General features: G+C 39.6%; 1 protein-coding gene across 1 annotated transcript in view; it reads left to right on the forward strand.

Moving 5' to 3' along the window:
• Nucleotides 1-18,105, forward strand: part of LOC124263597 (protein turtle homolog A-like) — a 422,989-nt gene extending 404,884 nt beyond the window's left edge. Inside the window, 5 exon segments of the mRNA XM_046698249.1 lie at nucleotides 3,667-3,954; nucleotides 6,239-6,274; nucleotides 8,888-9,028; nucleotides 10,678-10,720; nucleotides 15,847-18,105. Coding sequence (XP_046554205.1) covers nucleotides 3,667-3,954; nucleotides 6,239-6,274; nucleotides 8,888-9,028; nucleotides 10,678-10,720; nucleotides 15,847-17,626 — 2,288 coding nt within the window. The 3' untranslated portion in view covers nucleotides 17,627-18,105.
• Nucleotides 18,106-23,710: the final 5,605 nt, after the last annotated feature.

Below are 23,710 nucleotides of genomic sequence, written 5' to 3' on the forward strand. Positions count from 1 at the left end.
TCTGTATGAAAATCGTGTAATTGATAATATTGTTCATGAACTATTTTTATATTTACACGAAGTCAGGTCTTTATTCATGGGCTGCTCCTACAGTATGTTCAGGATGGCGTTTGTTGGTAATCCAAACCAACATATATCACCGCTCACCACTGATGTGAAATGTGATTTCTTTCAATTTTTTTAGTCATTTTTGCTCAAAGTTACCCTCTTACATTTATTGATAATTGATCGATGTTCATTTAACGATGATTGGTCTCTATCATCTATTTCCCTAATGTGTATATGACCCCAGTTTATTTTTATTACAACTGAAGATTTTGAGTCACATGTATGTCACCAAAAACTTTGATTGCCCTCCTATTCAACCTCTGGGTTGCCTGGCAACAGTATAATTCAAAGGCAGTGCTGAAACAGTTGCAGTATTGCCGACTGCGTTGTGAAAAAATGTGTGAGTGAGTGAGTAATATTCCAGCTATATGGCGGCGGTCTGTAAATAATCGAATCTGGACCATGTTACATTAACTTTGGACATGTTACATTAAAGGTCACATAAACCCTAGGGGGTACAAATACATAAATCACTAACTGGCATCGTTATAAATGAAACCCCGTCATTAAAACTACTCATTTCGACCTTTAATTGACTTAAATCGACCTTTTTGACAACAGTGCACAATTCTCACCCGCGAACGAAATTTCAACCAATCAGAGCGGGGCGCCTCTGTGACGTCATATGAGGAATAGCTTTGAGAGCCGATGCAGAATTCATCTACATTTTAGGGGTTAAATTATCTTGTTTACAGGCTTGTATAAACCTGAAATCGTGACAATTGTTGTGGAAAATGAAAGCTATATGTTCTCACAATCTACTGTCATTTAATTTTCTCTCCTGCTTTGCCTAGTTTCCGAAGTTACAACTTGTTTTCATAGACGATTCTGTCAAAATCGATTGGTGTCGTTAGGCCCTATTTGTATAATAACTGATCCAAATTGATCCCATTTCTGTGTTGTTTTACCTCGATATTTAATCATGTCATGTAAAAATCTGTTTGTATTCTCAAAACAGTGTCGGCCCATAAGTTTTCACATGCAATACAGCAATTAATACTCCCTCGTTGTAACCCGTGTTAGGTGGTATAAACCTACACATGTTATTTGTCATCATTCACTTGATGGTCAGTTAATGAATTTATAACAGGTATAATTAGTGGTAACACACTTAGATTACCCGACAAAGGTTCCCATTTGGCATTTCTTGTGTCTGGAGTAAATATTCAACATTATAAACATCGATTGATTAATTACTTTTATCTTACACAGCGGAATTGTCAAAAGGTAGTGTTTATGTATGTAGATTTACTAATCTATACTGAATACACTCTGTCGTGTCGGTGTCTGCGTAAAAACAACGTCCTTCTTTCAAGGGATTAACCGGCAATACATTGATTGATTGCCAATTATTGGCTAACTAAATTACTGTTTTTAAAGAAAGGCGGACATTATGCAATTAGTTGCCAGGTGTGCTATCTTGGGTGACCAATGAGACTATACACCAATACCTGAAAAGATTTATCACTTTTTCGTATATTAAACTGTTAAAAGACACATCATTTGGAACAGTTTTGTGGATATTGATGGATACATTCCTCGAACAAGGTAATGGCCTGATATTGTTCCTATAACTTTAATCTGTTTTAATTTTAATATTTGCATTTTGTTTTTATTCATTTGTCGTAGCATTCAACAGAATCATTGTTTTCGCCGTGAAGTGTAATGAGACAGACAACATGCACTAGGGGTGTGTGTGCGAATTATGATTCACATTGGCAAACTATAAAATGTCTAGATATTACAGTTGTGTTATAAATTCACTATAAGTATCAGCAGATCGTCTGCTTTTATTTAGTTTCAAAATGCATACAAGTGTGATAATAAACTAATTAGGATTATAAGACAGAATATAAAGCGCACATTACTGACTAGTATCTACATACTGGTGAGTGGACATTAACCATGGGAATGTAGCAAGAAATTTATCGCGCAGTATTGTCACTTCGACCCCCACCTCGCTTCCGTGGAAGAAATCGTTATGTTATAAGTTGTGTCATGCAAAATCCGTTTGGTTATGATTCCAATACATATTTAACAACGAGTAGAAAGTAGTCTTGATTTTCAAACTTGATGAAAACAAACTATAATCTCATTCATTCTAACAGATTTTTTTATTTTTAAAAATGGCGGCCTGTCGGGAACATCCGCCAGTCTGAGGATAAATGGTATTTAGGTTTGTTTTCACCGAAGTTCTAAAATCAAAACTACTTTCTACTGGTAGTAAATATGTATTTTATTGATGGCCAATAGGATTTTGCATGACACATGCGATATCATAACAATTTCTCTCGTGGCAGCGCAGGTGGGTGTCAATATAATACTACTTACAATATTATTGTTACGACCACAACCTCACTTCCCGAGGAAGAAATCGTTATGTTACAAGTTGTGTCATAGAAAATCTTTATGGTCATCAATCATATGCATGTTTTACTACAACTAGTAAGTAGTTTTGATTCTTTAACTTCCGTGAAGCGATCTGAACACAAGTAAGATATCGTTTCAGGCTTCCACAAGGCTCGCGCTTCGCACTCACAAACATAACCTATTTAGCACGAACTGCGAGGTCCTGTGGAAATCTGTGCATGGGGACACCATCCCCGACCCCTAGAGCAATTGATCGACAAAGCAACGATTCGGCATGTCGTCGTTGATGTCGAAATCATCAAAATGATGAGCGTGCTACACATTTTCTATACAACTAACTGAAAATCGTTCCTCATATGACGTCACTGCAGTGCTCTGGCGACAGAGTTACGTAACCTGTCTGTGGTTTCCTCGTTGGCGGGCGAGAGGGAAGCAGGCGACTTTTTGGCCACTTTTAATCGCTCGGTATTAATTAACCACAAGTTTTTAAAGAATAAATTTGGTGTTCCGCATAAGACTAACCACAAATCTTTCATATGTAATGGTTAAAAGAGTAACAAAAAACAAAGTTTAGTGGTTCTTTAAAGAGGCCCTTAATTTGTTAATAATACCCTCCAAAGTCCCTATATTTAGCAACACTTGTCAAATTATGATTTACAGGAAACTAATACACAATAAAACTATCTTGCAATAACAGTGGGTGTTAATCTGCATTGTGAAGCAAATGTTTCCCAGTGCAGCGATGTAACTAAGACTTATTTCCCTCCGATGGTTGGGCCCACGTTTGACCAACCTTGTGTATATGTAGCTACTTGTGTGTTATATGTGTTTCTGTAGTAACCTAAAATTGTTGATTGGTTCTTGAAAGCCATTGAAGACCTGTGAAGAACCGGGTTAGAATGTATCTTCAGTAACCCATGCTTGTTGTAAGAGGCGACTAACGGGATCATGTGGTCAGGCTCGCTGGCTTGGTTGACGCATGTCATCGGTTCCCACTTGTGCAGATCGATGCTCATGCAGTTGATCACTGGATTGTCTGGTCCAACCTTGATTATTTACAGACTGCTTCCATATACTAGTATCTGGAATTTTGCCGAGTGCGGCGTAAAACTAAACACACTCACTCTCTGAAAGCCATTGAAAGCCATTAAATTTTATGTGTGATAATCTGTACAAACCCTGTTTCAGGTCCGTCACCAAGTCCCCCGCAGAATGTCACAGCAAGCGTCACTGAAGGTGGAATACTGGTGTCATGGCAACATCCTCACAACACGTCCGTTCCAATATTTTCTTACACTGTCCTCTTTAGGAGGGACGGGCGTTGGACGTGCTACAATACATTCTCATTAGCAGATGCTCCGCCTATCCTCATGAAGGAAATGGCGCCAGGCACCGCGTATCAGATACGGGTGATATCTAATGGCGTGTTAGCAATGAGTGAACCAAGCAATATTGTTACCGTGACAACCAAATCAGGTGAGACATTCTTCTAAATCTGTTTTGTTTATAACTGGCATGTGAATTTGAAAAATACATTTACATCATTTTCAGGCATTAATTGTGTCGGTTTTATTCATACGTGCCCCAAGTATCAGGTAAGTTTGGAGTAGCCTAGTGATGAAAGCGTTTGCTTCGGCCAAAGACCATGGTTTGATTCTAGGGGTGTCGCGATACGCGAATGTATCGATGCATCGATACATTTTTACTGACGATACGATCCGCGATACATGCTTGCGTGTATCGATTCCTATTTTAAAACTTTATCGATTCAAATTTTATGCTATATCCATCTCCGTCAAAGTCTTGATAGTAAAATTACACAAGACCGCTCCGATAAATAGATGTAGCTAGCTTTACTTAAAAAATAGGTTGGAAACTAACAGCTTTTGTGATTGGCTAGACTATTTTGATGGACCAATCAGCGAGCGCGTACGTTGCCGGTAAGGTAATGCTATGAAAAGGCGCGAAAATTATGTATCACGATACGTATCGTATCGTGACCTTAAAATCGTTTTACCCACATGGGTAAAATGTGTGAAGCTCATTTCTGGTGTCGCCCTCCATGATGTTGATGGAATATTGCTAAAAACTGGGTAAAACCAACCTCACTCATAATTTCACCTCCTGATGGAACCTAACAGGTCTTTATGGCAGGAGCTTGGAGAAGGGAATGGCGCTCAGAAATATTCAGTGTTGCTCGATGTCAGGCCCAACCAAGTCTTTGGAATTTGTGCTAATATGTCTTCAGAATCCTGAACCTCGGTTACTCCAGTGGTTAAGGCATTCAGTCGTCACATAGAAAGTCCAGGATTGAATCTCATATTAATAATAATAATAATAATGATAATAATAATAATTAATTTGTATAGCGCCTATATTCCAACTTTGAGCTGCTCAATGGCGCTGAACAGGGTAGATAATTTACATATCATATGCTTGATTGGGTGTTACTGAGTATAAACTAAGCAATGGTGGCTACGTGGTAAGGGGAGGTGGGGTAGCCTAGTGGTTAAAGCGTTTGCTCATCACGCCAGACCAAAGTTCGATCCCCCACATGGGTACAATGTGTGAATAAGGTGAGATGGTAAATGCACGATGTCTGACATCTGTTGTCAGTTTTTGTAGCATACTTCTCATGGAGTTGAGAACAGTATTGCCACGTTTCGACCCATTGCTTACAGCATGGCTTTGTGTTAAAGTAAGTTGTAACATTGTACAATATGTCATTGATATGTTGCACACAGGAAGGTAATAAGGGTTTCAGACTATGTGTCATTAGAGTGAGCTATCGGGCCCGTAAGTAGGTCACGGCGCATTGCGAGACCTTAGTCCTCACAGTGTCAAACAACGTACACTTGCTCTAGTAAAGTCATAATTGTCGGTCTCGCAATTTGAAACCAGAACTGATTCTTGAATATACGCTTGTCACCGAAAATCTGGTACCAGAAGTAAGCCCCATGTCGCATATCGCGCATAGGGACCTGGGAACCAGCTTAATACCGGAAGTAAGCCCCATGTCGCATATCGCGCATAGGGACCTGGGAACCAGCTTAATACCGGAAGTAAGCCCCATGTCGCATATCGCGCATAGGGACCTGGGAACCAGCTTAATACCGGAAGTAAGCCCCATGTCGCATATCGCGCATGGGGACCTGGGAACCAGCTTAATACCGGAAGTAGCACCTTGCGAAACTTACAGGCCCTATAGTATTTCATTGATTGAAATTTACTGACAGGCATGATCTGGCGATGTGAAACATGCCTGTCATTATCTATGTTTATTTCCTACGTGGGCGAACATATCGGGGTTCATATTTTTCATACGATGCCCTTGGGCAAAATATCACTTTGTCATGGTGACAACAATGCTATGACGTCACGTTTCTTCTGTGACGTTGCGTTCTACATGCGGCGACGTCAGATAGCCAGCCTATGTTTGAAAGTAGATTTAGGTTTGTTTTCCTCAATTTGACGACTTTGGTAATAAACAGAATATTATATGAGTGCCCATATCATACTATGTTTATGACACTCATGCCTAAATATCGGCACATCCCTCGCTGAGTAAATACCAACATTTAGGCACTTGTGTTATAAACATAGTATGACATGGGCACTTATATAATATCCTCTATATCTGTAGCCTGTGATGGATGTTGCTGAATAACAGCATGAAAATCTAATCATGCATTTTGTGCCAGAGCCAAATACATGTGGATAGTGATTACTAACAGTGCATATTTCACCGTCTCTTCTCAAGCTGTCCGAAGGTCTTCCTCCAACAGTGCATCATCTGGTATATAATAGAATCCTCCCTTGTGCTTGTCTGTAGGCTAACATGTGTTACAAGGCACAATGTTACAGTGTTACAGTGTAGTTACACATAGGCACAATGTTATTAGTCAGTTCCTACTGGGGTAATGAGCATAAGCAGTATATACAGGCTTACCTTTCAGGAAGTAACATGCAGAGTTGTCTCCCCTTGCTGTGCCAGGATCAGGTCATGGGTTCAAACTTTTCGATATCCTCACTAATTCTGCTCATGCATTGTCACTAGCATTATAAAAGTCCACAAATGAGACACTTAGCTGAGTGGTTAAGGTGTTTGCTCGTCGTACGGAAGACCAGGGTTCGATTCCCCAAGTGGCTACAATGTGTGAAGCCCATTTCTGGTGTCCCCCAATGTGGAATATTGCTGAAGGTGATATAATACCTGACTGACAAGTGTAGGAAATGTAGCATTTAGTTACACTATTGAAGAAGAGAAGACTGAATAGCTCAGCTTATTTCCTTCACTAGGACAGACAATGACAGTGTGCCTTTATTACACCTTGACAGTGTCTGTTATGTTGATGAGTTTGTTTTGTTTGCTAAACATGTTAGACCTGACTATTTGTTGTCTGCCATGTCCCCATATGTGTGTCACAGATTAGTTTAGTCAGTACCCGTGAATGTCCGGGTTAGAATGCGCCTTCAGTAACCCATGCTTGTCGTAAGAGGCGACTAATGGGATCGGGTGGTCAGGCTCGTTGGCTTAGTTGACACATGGCATTGGTTCCCAATTGCGCAGATCGATGCTCATGCTGTTGATCACTGGATTGTCTGGCCCAGACTTGATTATTTACAGACCGCTGCCATGTAGCTGGAATATTGCTGAGTGCGGCGTAAAACTAAACTCACTCACAAAATTGATCTTCTTGTTGCCCTGCCTGGTTCTGGTCAGTTTGAAGTCCAGTTTGTGTCTGAGTGGAATGTATTTGTTAAACTTCAGGGTGGTATATAAATCAGTCAGCTAGCATTATGAAAGCAGCATTAGTCTTGGCTGACACAGATAAACACAACATGCACACACATACACAGAGACAGACACACACACACACACACAGAAAGACAAACCCACTGGCAGACACACATACACAGAGACAGACACACACACACACACACACACACACAGACAAACCCACTGGCAGACACACATACACAGAGACAGACACACACACACACAGACAAACCCACTGGCAGACACACATACACAGAGACAGACTCACGCACACAGAGAAAGACAAACCCACTGGCAGACACACATACACAGACATATTCACGGACCAACATACACAGACTGACACACACATCTAGTGATAACCGTGAATGCAACGTTAACCCTTTTCACCTCTTCTAATAAGTGTTTAGTTAAGTGACATGTTTCCCTTGCTTAAAGTGTCCACCTGGTTTGTAAGATGTCTGTTAATATGGTTTTTAGTGTAAATACTGTCTCTAACTGTGGGGGCTCTGATGCTTGAATGATGCTACAATTTGCTTGCATCAACAACCATGCTTCAAGGTGCCATAGGTGCCATAATTTGCTTCAAGGTGCCATAATTTGCTGGCAGATTTTTGTACCTTGAGCACAGCAGAAACCCAGATTGTGGGTTTGAATCCTGGCTCGATGTGTTTCTAGGTTGTCAGCATGAAACCCATGTTCATTAGTTTCACAGCTGATGATTGACCAGCTTCCCTAGCGATCAGACTTAGAAATTCACCCTCGTCGACTAGCCTGAGACTACCACACTGAACAGCAGTGAGGATTGATGAAATATGGTCATTCTCATTCATCAAAGGTCGAATAATTGTAACAATTTCTAAATTTTTCTGCAAACAGGAATTGAATAAAACTGACAGAAAATGAAAACATTGTAAACATTTGGTCTTGTTGAAGTGGAGGGTAATGTCCAAGTAACTCTCCATTCCTTAAACATAATGGAGTCGAGATAACTTAAGCAGAACTTGTTACAAACTTTTTTTCACAAGTCTAGTCATGAAAAACTGAATTTCTAACTCTGATCTTGATGTTCGTGTATCAGCATGTTATTATTGTTTGAATGTCCTGGGAGTGAGTGTGTGTACGATGATAACCTAGCTGCGGCTACTGCAAGTCCATCCCTGGAACTACAACACTCCCAGCATTCACCTGTGTAAAGCAGGGCCCCCAAGTATTACGACCCAGGTCAGAATTGGTCCTCAGCAACCCATGCTTGTCGTAAGAGGCGACTAACAGGATCGGGTGGTCAGGCTGGCTGACTTGGTTGACACATGTCATCGTATCCCAATTGCATTGATCGATGCTCATGCTGTTGATCACTGGATTGTCTGGTCCTGACTTGATTATATAGCCACTGCCATATAGCTGGAATATTGCTGAGTGAGGTGTTGAACAACAAACAGTAATGACAAATTTTATGGATAACTTCTTTGCCATGTTTAGATAGATTCTTGTACCATTGTCCTGCATGTTTTCAATAAAATTTGTCATTATTGTACTTCCCAACTTCTAAAAATCACTCAAGTAAGTTCCCTACATCTTAGTTTTGAAATATTTTTCAAGTTCCTTATGGTTGCGTTGATGTTTCAGAGTCGCTTACTCTACCGGACGCTCTGATTGGTGGAATTATTGGAGGGCTGCTGTTTCTGCTGGTGGCCATATTGCTAGCCGTTATAGCCGTCATTCATAGTAGGAAGAAGGAGCAGAAAACTAAAGCAAATAATAGATTCAGTGAGTATTCCCTCCTACAGGGACCTGTGACATTCTGGTATAGATCCTTATACTGGTGGTAAGTCCCAAAATATTCAAGGTAAATCTGACTGCCTCCGTGGTTTAGTGCTTAGAGCGTCCGCCTGGAGTGCGGAAGGTCGCGGGTTCGATCCCCGACCGCGTTATACCAAAAGACGTTAAAATATGGTACTTGTTGGTCCCTGCCTGGCGCTCGGCATTAATGGGTACAACAAGGACTGGTAGGCTCAGAGTCAGTGTAATGTGTCTGAGTGGGGTATTCATGCTTCACTGCGGCATGGTATCTCAGTGGGCTAGCACTATAAAACCAGCTTCAGTCTGGGCTAGTACACGCAGCCGCACATACACATACACACGCATGCACGTCGTCATATGAGCGAAATATTCTCAAGCACGACGTTAAACCCAATTTCACCTCACCTTATGCTGTTGGTAAGTCCCAAAACATTCAAGGTAAATCTATACTTACCAGATTTTTTAAACGTAGTATTTTTGTATTAATGTTAAATTATAGCTAGATTGACTACAATCGCCAGCGGCTGAAGGGATGGTGTAAATCCAGCTAGGGTCCATGTAGGTAGCAAAGGTACTGTAAGTCCCCATGGTCCCAAGTATGGTGATCTACCTTCAGTTGCTGGCGATCTATAGCCCAATTTGACATTGTATTGTCGACCTGTGAAGATCCGGGTTAGAATATGTCTTCAGTAACCCATGCTTGTCGTAAGAGGCAACTAAAGATACCGGGTGGTCAGACTCGCTGACTTGGTTGACACATGTCATCGGTTCCCAATTGGGCAGATCGATGTTCATGATGTTGATCACTGGATTGTCAACCATATAGCTGGAATATTGCTGAGTGTGGCATAAAACTAAACTCACTCACGCATTGTATTGTCCACAAATAGTTTTCTAATTTTAAAGATATATGCTAGCTAATTTTGACTCATATTGTGATAATCTAGTAATTTTACTGTCCTTGTTGACAGGGTTTTATATATTATATGTATGTATTATGAATTTAGAACTAGTTTTAGTCACGATATGGCTGAAACATTGCCGATGTGACTTTTAATCTTAACTCATTCATTCACCTTATACTGTTGTCTTGATCATGAGACCGCCTCCGTGGTGTAATGGTTAGAGCGTCCGCCCGGAGAGCGGAAGGTCGCTGGTTCGATCCCCGACCGCGTTATACCAAAAGACGTTAAAATATGGTACTTGTATGTCCCTGTCTGGCGTTCGGCATTAATGGGTACAACAAGGACTGGTCGGCTCGGAGTCAGTATAATGTGTCTGAGTGGGGTATTCATGCTTCACTGCGGCATAGTATCTCAGTGGGCTAGCACTATAAAACCAGCTTCAGTCTGGGCTAGTACAAGCAGCCGCACATACACATACACATGCATGCACGTCGTCATATGAGCGAAATATTCTCAAGCACGACGTAAAACCCAATTTCACCTCACCTCACCTTGATCACGAACTTGGTGCAGAATTACATATGGTCAGTGATGGAGCAGTAACCGTAAAATATCTCAAATGTGGTCTGTTTTGTCTTCCGCAACTTGTTAGAAATATCCATCAAACATTTCATTTTGCACTAAACCATTTACTTTTTTTTTCCTTTTCAGCTGATGTAAATTATTCTAAGCCGGAAGATACCGATAGTAGACAGTGAGTATATGTTTGCAGTCATCATTAATACATGCAACAGATACACAATAATAATGATAATAATAATATCTAATGTCAGCTGTTATTTCCCAAGACCATAGGGTAATGATTAAGAAGGCACAGTCACTTTGAGACATTACTTTTAACCGAGTTCTCTGACATGGTTGCATCAGGATCTGCTGATTGTAGGTTCAAAACAAGATTTGGTCTGATGTTGATGTTTGTTTTTTCGGCACCGTACATCAACAGATGGGGTTCACCAGGTGAACATTCCCAGATTGTGTCACTCCAAGATTCAACCCGTGAAGATATGGGTTAGAATTGGTCCTCAGCAACCCAGGCTTGTCGTAAGAGGCGACTAACAGGATCGGTCGGTCAGGCTTGCTGTCTTGGTTGACACATGTCATCGGTTCCCAATTGCGTAGATTGATGCTCATGCTGTTCATCACTGGATTGTCTGGTCCAGATCGGATTATTTACAGACTGCTGCCATATATCTGGAATATTGCTGAGTACGGTGTAAAACTCAGTTAAATCTGCCATATTTCAACTTGCCAGTACATTGTGAAGTTGAGGCGTCTGATGAGTTTGGGTTTGAATCCATGACTTCCGATGCTTGGTTCATAAGCACCATGGTTATTACCAAAGTGGATAAGGGTCTCATTTCACAAAGTGATTGTTTTAAGTGTTTGTCAAAGTATGACAGTTACCATAACGATCAGGATCAGGACCTTGGTCTGCACCCCACATCTGACCCTCCTTCCACTCCCAGTGTGGGGTGGTGGGGTAGCCCAGAGGTTAAAGCATTCACTCGTCACGCTGAAGACCCAGGTTCGATTCCCCACATGGGTACAATGTGTGAGCCCATTTCTGGTGTCCCCTCCGTGATATTTGCTTGAATGTTGCTAAAAGTGGCGTAAAACCATCTTCACTCACTCACTCCACTCCCAGTGCTGTGATGTGAATTTTTATTCTTCGATATAAGTCACACAACATTCTCTCTGTAATGTTACAATTACCTTTGTGGTACAGGTACCCAGTCCACAGAGCGTCTTATCACTACAATATCTGAACGTAAGACCCTTGGGTACCTAAGACCCCAGTCTACCCCTTGCATCTGACTTTCCTTCCAGAATATCTCCAATGTGACAGCACCCTCTGTTGCAATTACCTAGTGCTTTGATCAAACTGTGGAGGTGCTAAATCCACACAGCTTTCTTAGCTACATGATGCGTGTAGTTACAAACGCTTTGTGGGCACCCTGGACCCTAGTCTAGTCTTAAGAGAACACACACATCCGATGGTATAGTATCGTGCAGTATCACTGGACAAAATACTGTGACTATGTGTCCCAGTCCAACCAGCTGCAAATGGGTACCTGTGAGGATGAGGCTGTGTGATGGCTCATTGCGCCTAACAGGCAGCATGAGTTGAATACTCCCCAGGGAGTTGAGTTGGTAAAAAAAAGAATGCCAGAAAAAGACATCCGTTGACCAAGGAAACACTCCAGTGCCTTGAGCATGTGCTAGTTGCGTGGATATGTGCACTATATAAATATCCTATAATAATAATAATATACTTACGCTAGGTCCTCACATTACGAATCCTTTTGTGGGAACCCTGGGCCCCGTTTCACAAAGCTCTCGTAAGCCTAAGATCTCGTAACTTTTCTCGTAGCAGTCGTATCTATGTTACAGTATAGGAGGTACGACTGCTACGAGAAAAGTTACAAGGTCTTACACTTACGAGAGCTTTGTGAAACGAGGCCCTGGACAGTAGTGGATGACCAGCATTGGACCCCTTTTCGGGACTGAGTCCCAGTTCTGTGATGTGACTGAAATATAAGTCAAAACAGCACTGCTTATATTGTGCTATATCTAGCATATAAATATGTGATGTTTCAAATAGTTTTGTAGTTACTATGGTTACAGGTTTCATGTTTGCACACATATCTGAGTAAGGACGATTCTGTGTGTGTTTTGAACTGTGGGGATATTGACTCTGTTTCTGTTTGTTCATTGCCGTCAAGGAGGAATAGAAAAGGTACGACTTCACGATGCATGGTGTTGCAATCCTAGCTTTGTTTCAGTTCTAATTCAACCCACAAACTTTACACACAATACCGATATCTTGAAGAAATGGAAAAGTTCTTTATTTGTTTATTAATATCTAAAGATACATTGATATATTGTGTTTCATTATCTTGTCAAAATACCATATTGCCAAATTCTGTAAAATGAAAAGAACCTATGTATAGGGGTGAAACGGTACGCTCTTACCATGGTACAGTACGTATTGCTGTACAAGGCCTTCGGTACCGTCCTTTTCGGTTCAGTATATGTGAACTTACTTTACTTCTGGGAAAATAGCGACCGCCCAGCTAAGAAATGCATAGATTTGGACAAAATGTTTTGATTTCTAGACATTTTAGAAAAGGTTTAAAAAGGTTAATAAAATGGCGGTACGAAAACCGAAAATACAAATTTTTTGGATTGTATTTCGGTATACGGAACCAAAGGCAAAATACCATGGTTCTGCTAATACCGTGATATAGCCTTTCACCCCTACCTATGTAATATCGGCCATACAAAAGCACAAAATTATGAAAATGTATTTTCTTAAAAAAATTTAAAACATGGCGAAACCTGTTAACAGGCTGTTTGGAACAAAGGAAGAATGTGAAAGAAATACCTTTACCTAAAAGTGTGTAAATACAATCTTTTTAGAACTGGTATTCATGTTTATGTAAATTATGTCCTGTTAAATCTTTACCATTTTCTTCATCATATCATAAAATTACTTTCAAAGATTTCTATACAAACCCCAGATATTTGTTGTATCGTGTCCCAATGTTTAGTTCTTACCTGGTTATTTAGTACTTTGGTTTTTCGGTGGTTTTTTGGGTACTGGACGTTATTTATAAACCCACTTAGTGCCCAGACAATGTACTTTCCATCTAGAATCCATCTAGTGTTTGTGCATTGACATGATCTAATGGTTACCTGTAGACTATCTGCATTATGTTGTTGGATTATTTTATTTTGTGAAATGCATGGATATGTTGAAAATGTGATAAAAAATTTAATACAAATTTGCTGATTAATTGTACTAAATATTATCACCTTCTATGTATCATATTTTTTATCATTTTTCTACACTTGTATGCAATGCACGTCAACTATGTGGAATTATTTTTTTTCAACACTTTTGCAAGTTTATCATTTTCTCTTTTTTGAATATTTCACATCTTCAAAGATATTAAATCTCTGTATTTCTCAATGTAGATATGTTATTATTTTCTAATATTCAAAAGAGTCCTTTCCAATATTTATATTGTTGTAGTGGATATATCATGGTAGTATTGGTCTGTGTGACATGATAGAGCAGGATAGTTGGAGGTGTATAACCTTTACAGGGCCCCAGTTTGTACTTACTTATTCTAAGTGCAGCAACCCTTGTAGGGCCTCGTGAGGTGACACTGTGCATGCAAGTACTCCATGCATTTAGCTGGGACACCCCAAAGATGCAATATTTCCTTGGATTTCATTGGGTTATTTTTAGTTAAATTCTTGATTTGGTTTGGGGCTGAGATATACTATTCACACTTTGCTACGGATCAAATCATGGCTTCAACAGAAAACTATCATATGGGGTCAAATTTGGTTTAAATATCTAATGCTTATTGTAAGCATGGATCCTAGGTTTCAGTATGTCATTGCATCTTGTGGATCCCATACCTGCTACTGACAGGTGTGGTGTACTTGTCAATGACTTGTTCCATGATTTGCAAAATGGTTGATTGATGCCATGAAAACAATTTTTATGGTTACTCATGTATCAAGTGCATAAGGTTAGATTAAAATGGCTGTTTGCCTAAAGAGGTGTTACCATATTATTATTTATCCATTTTTAAATGGATACAATTTCAAATTATAACTCTACGTTTAAATAAAGTTGTGATCCTTAGCAAAGTGTGAGTAGTATAGTTTCGGAAGTGGTACTTAAATAATATGTCTGTGAATGTGTGTGTGTAGTCGTACATGTGCACATGTCTATGTATGTGAGTTTAATGACAAACTAAATTGAACCTGTCCTAAAAGGGTATTGTGTTTAGCTACGCTTAGTCAGTGAATAGGGAGCCTTGTGGTTAAAGCGTCCGCTCATCACGCCGAAGACCCAGGTTCGAATCCCCACGTGGGTACAATGTGTAAAGCCCATTTCTGGTGTCCCCCGCTGTGATATTGCTGGAATATTGCTAAAAACGGCATGAATTAATACTCACTGGGGCATATAGATATACCAATGAATTTCATCCGTCCATCCAAAAACATTTTTTGTTCAGCCAATAACTTGGGTTGAATTGTTTTCAAATTTGGGGACCACCTTCTTTGCCTTAGGGGGTGGGAGGGTTTATTGCAAATTTTGATATGATATTTTAGTTCTTTTAAGATTTACAGAAAGTTAAAAATATAAAAATATGCACTTAGAAAAGTTCGTTTCACCAATAACTTTTGATTTGATTGTTTTAAAATTTGGGGATCACCTCCATATCTCTAAGAGACATGCATTTCAAAGTTATATTTTGATATTTCAAATTTATCAAGAATTATCTCTTATTACATCTCTTGAACTCGGGGGATAAAGTAAAAGATCAAATTTGTTCAATCAAACATATGGCAATCATGAAATGTTTTCAGATTTTGGTCATGGTTTCTTTGTTTATAAGAAATGTACTGTGCAAAGTTTGATACAAATCTTGTATGTTTGTCAAGAATGATTGTTTGTTGTATGGCTGAAGTTGGGAGTCACAGACGGGGGGAATGCTAACATTTTGGGGCTTGTCTAAGATTCCATGTTTTTTTTCAACTTCCTCAGTCTGTCTGTATGTTTTTCCGAGGTTGAGGCGTCTTGAGTGGTCATTCAGGAGGACGACATTGTCCAGCTAGTCTCAGAAATCTTTCGAGAATGTCGTTGGTTGTATTTTACGTCCTTCAGACAGTTCCAGTATGAGAGAAATCGTTACTTTTTGTTGTGATCAATCACCTTTCTAAAAAGTAAATATATCATTTCGCAATGCGTTTGGCTTCCATGATGTTTGTTTGAGTGTTTGTTGTTGTTTGTTTCAGTCAAACTCCGCCAAAATGGGATAGGTGGCAGCACGGTAGAGGAGGAGACACTTTGACATCTCATAATGGCAGTCAGCATGGTGTGTTTGTCCTGCCCCAAACCGCTGACCTCGACACTAAACGGGACATGCATCAGTCAGTTCTTCGAGACAGTCGACTTTACGATCGGGATCACCCCATGTACAACCCAGATTCTGGCTACCGTGTGGCACCCTCTAGTGACAGAAGTGTTCATGATTCCATGCCTATGGCTACAGTGTCTCTGTCCAGAGCTCCCAGCAGAGGAAGTCGCAGCTTGTCGCCTGGGCAACCAAGGGATGAACCTGATTGGCCAAGAACATATCCATCTTCAGTAGTTCCACATGGTGAAAGGTCTGGACACTATCCTGATTCATACCATTCACCCCAGTATCCATTAAGTTATCCCGATCCTTACCCCAAAGGTAGTCACCAAATGAGAGGCCCATCCCTCTCTCCCGTTGCCGGTGGTTACGATGGTCCATTCCAGAGTTTCGAAGATGACGATGACGTGTTCCCGATCCAGCATCGCAACAACGTGCCTTCCACCACTAGTAGACCTGGGTTTCCTCGTCACAGTTCCATGAAGCCTGCGTCCCAACAACAAACATATCTCACAGAACCAAGCCCTTCTTACGGACTGAATGACATCAGTTCTGTTCTGCCCTCCTCGTTCTCTGACCCCTCCCGTGACCCCTCCCTTATGAGGTATCCTTATGACCCCTATGACCCTTCGTTCAAGAGCATGTCCTCCCAGCCCGAGCGCCGAGCTCCTCGATACCCACGAGATTCTTCACCTTGGGATGATTCATCAAGACATTCATCAGGACCTCGCAGTCGACCAAGAAGCAGAGAAGGCTCGTACAACATTCCAAAAGAAACCAGAGAATATTCTCCAAACCGAGATAAACAAATTGCAAGGGTCCTACCCTCGAAGCCAGATGAGAACAACAGCAGTAACGGCAGCAGCAATGGGCGACCGATGGGCTACACCAGGGAACAGCTCCAGGGTGTTGTCGACCGTGTCAGGCAGACGTCGCGACCAGTTTCCACTGAGAACATCAACGATGATAATGGCTTCCTGGATGTATCATCGGTATCTCGACCACGAAGCTCATCGCAGTACGACCCTCAGCCTCATTTGGACAGAAGGGGTCCGCCGTATTACACAGCTGATATTGCTCCGTTCAAACCGCCAAGAGACAGTCGTGGTAGTGCTAATAGTTCAGGGAGGGGGGGTCCACGAGACTTTCATCGGTCAAGGGGTGATGAAACGGGCCCTGATTCTGTGAGTCACAGCAGTGGGATAGGGAGCCGTAACACGTCCCATAGCAACGGCTCGTTTCCTAATCGCTTGGGGAAGAACAGTATTTCCTACAGCTCTCTGCTGACTCCACAGGATCAGGATTTGAGCCAGGACTCGTCTCCCTTCTTGGAGGGGAGTTCAAGTCACAGGCGAGACACTTCAGGGGATGAGAATTACGAGTTTGATTCTATCAATGCACTTGAAAGTGACATCCTAGATGCATTGAGAAACTATTCCCAGCTTAGCGGGTCAGGGCCTCAGTCGGATCATCTTGGTCCAGAAAGTTTTAATCATTTATATCCGAAACCAAGAAGGCAGAGTCGATACGCTGACTCAGAACAAAGATTCAACCGCCTCCGAGAGGAGTTCAAGAAATACCGGGCACAGCAGGACACGGTGGAACCTAGGGGAGATAACTCACGTCCACTCTACCCCATGGATAGCGAGATGTTGTGATAGCAGTATCGCAGACATCTTCATGTAGGTCACAATTAAGTGCTTCTTCATTATATATGTTGCCATGGAAACATGGAAAAACATTTTCCATAATATATCACCATAGTCACAAAACATTTTCCAATTCCACCGTTCATACATTCAACATGCTTTTAAGTATACTCAACAAAGGATTAATGGAAATATTCCGGAATAGTTAAGTTGTATTGTATTTGTAGAAGTAATTCCATGTTCTGAAATCCACAGCTTTTGATTCTCAGGTCAATATTGGATAATATACAACTCAGTCCTCAGTGGGAATGCTGGATATTTCATTCTACAACATGTATTTACATATACTGTTATGGGGCCAGACTTTTATCCTTTTGTATACTGATTTTTGTCCAACCAAACTGGAAATATAATATCCCAATTTCAAATTATTTTCCTATGTTCTCCAGCAGACCGTTATTAGAATTCACTGTGTTTTGAAGTTTTGACTGACTGACTGACTGACTGAGTTTGGTTTTACGCCGCTTTTAGCAATATTCCAGCAACATCACAGCGGGGGACACCAGAAATGGGCTTCACACAATGTACCCATGTGGGGATTCAAACCAGGTCTTCGGCGTGACAAGCCAATGCTTTAACCACTAGGCTACCCCACCGCCCCCTTTGAAGTTTTGAAGATAAATTCACTTCTGACTGTGACAATAGTTTTTCAAATATTTTTATATATATTATAAATGAGGCTTGGTTTTCAGAAAGGTGGAATTATTAAAATAGATAAATATTAATGAATTGTTTCATTTTCATATGAATATTAGTGGTGGAATTTTGAAACATATATTTTTTCACATTAATTTTTTTGAGAGTGAAAATTGGAGTAGCAAGTTAATAAAAAAGTCTGGCCTGAATATCAGTATGATGTATCTTGAAAGAGTAGGGATTAAATATATATGACAAACAATATTGTTGAGATATTTCTGAGTTTTGTTCAGTTTAGAAATTAGGCTGGACATAGACCTAAAAAATCTCACAAGTGAATGTCAAGGCTGTAACTATGGCAACAGTGTGACCCTCCTGGGGATGTGTGCAATATCTACATTGTTGTGTTTCTGTATGTCCGCATCCTACAATGAATTCATCCAATCGATTGTGAGAGCGTCAGGTTTATATAATAACTTACGATGTATATATCTCAATATACTTAATGTGTTGTGTTGAGAAAATGCTTTATTGACGTTTATCGCCATGGATACAAAGTGTGATCTGTGTGGTTTAGTTACAATCTTCCATTGTTTTTAGATGGAAGCATTCCCTGTTAGTGCTGTAAATAACACGTTTATAGCTTGATTGCCATGGCGATGAGTGTATTGTTGTTTTGGGGTTAAGATGTTCTTTCTGGAAGTAGTTGATTTTAATGACAAATTTGACCTATGCAGTGCATCAAAATATTTCGATCAAAATCAAATGCTTTATTATTTGTTATTTCTAGCATTAATTAGGAAAACTGATTTTACATTTCCTTTTGCTATAAGGCCAAACCAATTTTATTTCTTGTTTTACGGATCCACCAGTCATATTCTTTCAAGAATAAGAAAAAAAAGTTAATATTCCCCGCTCAAAAAATAAAATCCTAATGTTTTATTGGTCAAAAATGTAAATTTACAAGAAAAGGTTTTTTTTAGATTGTGTTTTGCCCCATATACCCCATATAATTTACTTTTAGTATTTATTTATTTTTATTTTTATTTTTTTTCCTTTCTGCCTTTAGGTTTTCTGAGTACAAACATCCGTAAAACAAGTATTAAAATTGGTCTGGCCTAATGTAAATTTCACATTTGTGAAAATTTGTCGTTTTTTCAAGTGATAGTTAAAAGACTGTCATAATTCTCTAGCATACCCAACACGACTGTTTTTCGTAGAATTATCTGATACTGTTTTTTGACTGATGTTGATGGTAATAGACATGTTATCACATTCAAATGTGAAGTGTGATATTATAAACTTGTAGTATATCACTTGATGTACAGAAGCGTTTATACACAGCGTGAATGTTATTATTTTTTAAACCAGCGTGACTGCAGATGTACAGTTTATTCCGAATGAAGAGGTTGTACATTTAAATGAATATTAGTTTGAATGTCCCATTTCTCGTGCGTGTGTAAGACTTTTGCATCTGCCATGTTCATGGTCTGTATCCCACACCCCTGCATCATTGAACTTCACATATCAAAGATTTTTTACAAAGATCAACTTTATATCATATCAGATTTCCCCCAAATATGCTACTCAGTTTTCGATAAGGACACTGAGCTGTTTACTATTTACATATGCCCATTATTATTGACAAGTTGTTGTGCATGATATGGTGGGGCTATCCTTAAGAAGGTGGATAGCATACACTTATAAATATGTCCGACTGATTGTATACAAATTGTTTTGTTTTGTGAAGGTTCATGTAACATATTTTGCTTTTTAATTTATTTCAGGAGATCCTGTTTTTTGATTTGTTGGTTGGTTTTAGAGTACAAATTTCCAATACAGTGTTTCTGATGTTTAGACTGTCAAGATTGTCATATCTGATCCAGGTTTTGTTTTCGGTTTATTGCATTAGGAGTGTCCAGGTTCTGTCCACTGCGGAGAGTGCACTCATGACCTTGAGTGACCTTGAGTGACCTTGTTCCAATCTGCAAACTAAGTTTTATTGATCTTGGGTTGACCTTTGTTGACCATAATCACTTACATAACCAAAAACTCAAGCTGTGGAAGGAACGAGTGTCCACATGGCTCAGAGACTCCAAAACTTATTTATCGCATTTTGTCTCAAGTCTGTTTATGATTTCAGTTGTTCAGAATTGGCTTTGAGTTGTAGAACATACAGACAAATGTTTGATGTCTTCAGACTCAAATGGTTAAATGTATAGCAAGTTCATAAGTAGGTTGATTCATCGTTTTCTGGACAGTGTACAAGGTTTGGGATTTTGCCAACTGTCGTTATTAGGTATACCGGTAAATAGTTCACTGAGGGTAGCGTGAATGAGATGTATGTGGACTATTAATACATAGAATGTTAACAATGCATATTCTATTCAAGCCTTATTTAATTTAACTTCAACTTTGTGAGTTTAGTGTGAGGAATAAGAGTTTTTGATTGATCCATGAAGTCAGAATATCCGTGAACTGACGAAGGTCAGAGTGATAGAGATCAGGGACTGGCCACCGCGCCGCCAGCACGCATCTTCATGGCATAATCTGTACAGAGAAATCCACTGGTCTCATAACCATGCATCTCAGTTGACATATATACTTGCAATATTCTTACCAACTCGTATTTTTTCTTATTTCATCAGTGCTTTTATGCTTCTGTTTTAGAAGTCACAAAATACAGCAGACATGTTGCCCTTGAAACACACAGCATGTGTTGATGTTTGGGTGTGTTGATGTTTGGGTGTGTTGATGTTTGGGTGTTCTGAGGGTGAAGATACTACCCCTTTTACGCAATTTGTACCAGTTTTATTTGACTATGTTGACTCATCAGAATTATGTTTTATTATGTTCTAATTTAGAATGTATCTCAAGGTTCCTTTCGGATAATTTCTGTCGTCATGCAAGCTTTTGTCCTGACCTCAGGTTTAGACATTTTCTACTTCTTGTTGATGCTGAGACAAAGTCCGAGGAATATCGGCAACAGTGGTTTAGTTTTGTTTCAACTTCACTGTTTTATTTATTGCCAGTTCTGTTTGGATGTCAATAAATCAGAGGGTGGTATAATCGTGTCCCAGACCTGTCCAATATGGAACCATCAGCCAATGAAATGCTTAGCACAAATTTCCTTGTGGAGAAATCAGCCAATGAGTTACTAAGCTTAGTTTTTATTATGGAACATCAGCTAATGAAATGCTTAGCACAGATTTTCTTGTGGAGAAATCAGCCAATGAAATGCTAAGCTTAGATTTGATTATGGAACAGATTTTTGTTTTAAGAACATGCGATGATTGTGTTTATGAGCTGAACACTGCCAGAGTTTGTTTTGTTACTTTGATCTCTGTGTTGTCAATCTCACTGCTGGGAGACATGTATGTACATGCACACACATGCACACACATGCACTGTCATAAGGCATCATGTACATCAGGGCTGTGGAAACATACATTTCTAACCGGTCAAACACTTCACTAGACTCAGAAAAGGTTTACTTGTTCAGACCAAAAATAATGTTTTAATCACCAAAATGCGTGAGTGATTATGTTCTACGTTGCTTTCAGCAATATTCAAGCAGTATCACGGCAGAAGAACACTATGGGCTTCACACGATGTACCCATGTGGGGAAGCAAAACTGGGTCCTCAGCGTGACAAGCGAACACTTTAACCTCTGGGCTACAATACTGCCCCCATCACCAAAATATCTTTTGTGTATTTTTATACTACTATATATTCTTTTTAGCCTTCTCAAGATCAAAACAAGTCGGTTATTGCTTTGCACACTCATGTTTACGTACATTTATTCATCTACCCAGACATAATGATGAGCAGCTGAAAGACTGAGTGGGTATAGTTTTACGCCGCTTTTTTGCTACATTCCAGCAATATCATGGCGTGGGACACCAGAAATAGGCTTCACACGGTTTACTTATGTGGGGAACTGAACTTAGGTCTTTGGTGTGACGAGCGAACATTTTAACCACTAGGCTACCCCACCGCCCCTAGCTGAAAGAAATGGGTTATTCTCCATGTTTATGTTGATCTCATGTTGCCTTCATCAAGTTATTTTTTTAGCAGTAGCATTTATCCTTAACATGTTTAAAGCAATATATGTATGTCAACATCCTGTATAACAAAAACTGATTGTCAGTCGCATGCTTTTTAAATATTAGACATCAGAACTCTGGATTTCAATATTTAATGTTCCTTGAAATAGTTTGTCTAAAACATGAGTGTAAAATACGCTGCTGTTATTTAGTATGAATATTGCAGAGTAGCACATTTCACAACAAACAAACAAATAACAGACTGTAAAATACATGTTTTTGTGAGGTGAATGTCTCCCAGCTGTGAGTTTATATTTATTTATTTCCATGGTTACATGTAGTTTTGTATAATCCAGAAGAGGTGTTAGACTAGATAGGTGTGTGAAAGAATGTAGTTTGTACCGGTTCCGATTTCCTTGATACCAACAACACTAATCCAGTTACAAGGCTTGATCAACTAACCCTTGAGTGGAGAGGATGGTGTTCTGTTACGACTTTAGGAATAATCAGGGGATTTTTCTGAATTTCATGTTTAATTCATTAGAATTATATCTATGAGAAATAAATTTGATTTTTTTTCTTTTATTTATATAGCTGTAAGGCTTCTGTGCAGTAACTTGCAGAATAACTTTTAGTTATTTCTTGTGTTTTTATCCAAGAGAATGGTGGACTCGTCTTCATCTCACACTAATTTTAATGGCTGCCTATAGCATGAGATGATTTGTTGACAAATGTTAACAGTTTACCTTACAAATATCAGTTTAATGCAACATTAAATAATTTGTACAAATGGGGTGTGAACTTTGAATGTTTTAATATAAGCAGAGATGAAATTGTGCTTTTCTCAGGATTGTTGAATGGTGTTGGGGGACTGAGCTGATAATATAAGTTCTGTTGGTTATGTCAATCCGCTGATCTCCCACTTCTACTAGTACAGGGATTGTTCCCTACACTTGGTGCAAGGCACTGTCTGGGTCTGAGGATTAGAATCCTTGGTTTACCCATACTAAGACCCTTGTTCGGTCCACACATTATCAGATCTGTGGGTTCGAAATATTCAAATGCTTAAATATTTAAGCAGTAATACAAAAATGCCTTAGATTCACGATTTATCAGAACCTGTTTAGATATTTTGGCCTACTGATACGCCACCAGATCCTGTTTGGCTTGAAAACTTAAATATTTAAGATTTAAGCAGTTATTAGAAAATGCCTTAGATTCGGTACAGAACCAGTTTAGATATATTAGTTTTCCATCTGATCCTATTTTGCTTTGAAATCTGTAATTTTTAAGAGCTACTAAGTAAGGCCTTAGATTCAGTCCAGAACCAGTTAGATCCAGTCTTGACTG

Source organism: Haliotis rubra, unplaced genomic scaffold, assembly GCF_003918875.1.
Source record: "Haliotis rubra isolate DU_JTF1 unplaced genomic scaffold, ASM391887v1 Scf89, whole genome shotgun sequence".
In the NCBI taxonomy this organism is placed as follows: Eukaryota; Metazoa; Mollusca; class Gastropoda; order Lepetellida; family Haliotidae; genus Haliotis; species Haliotis rubra.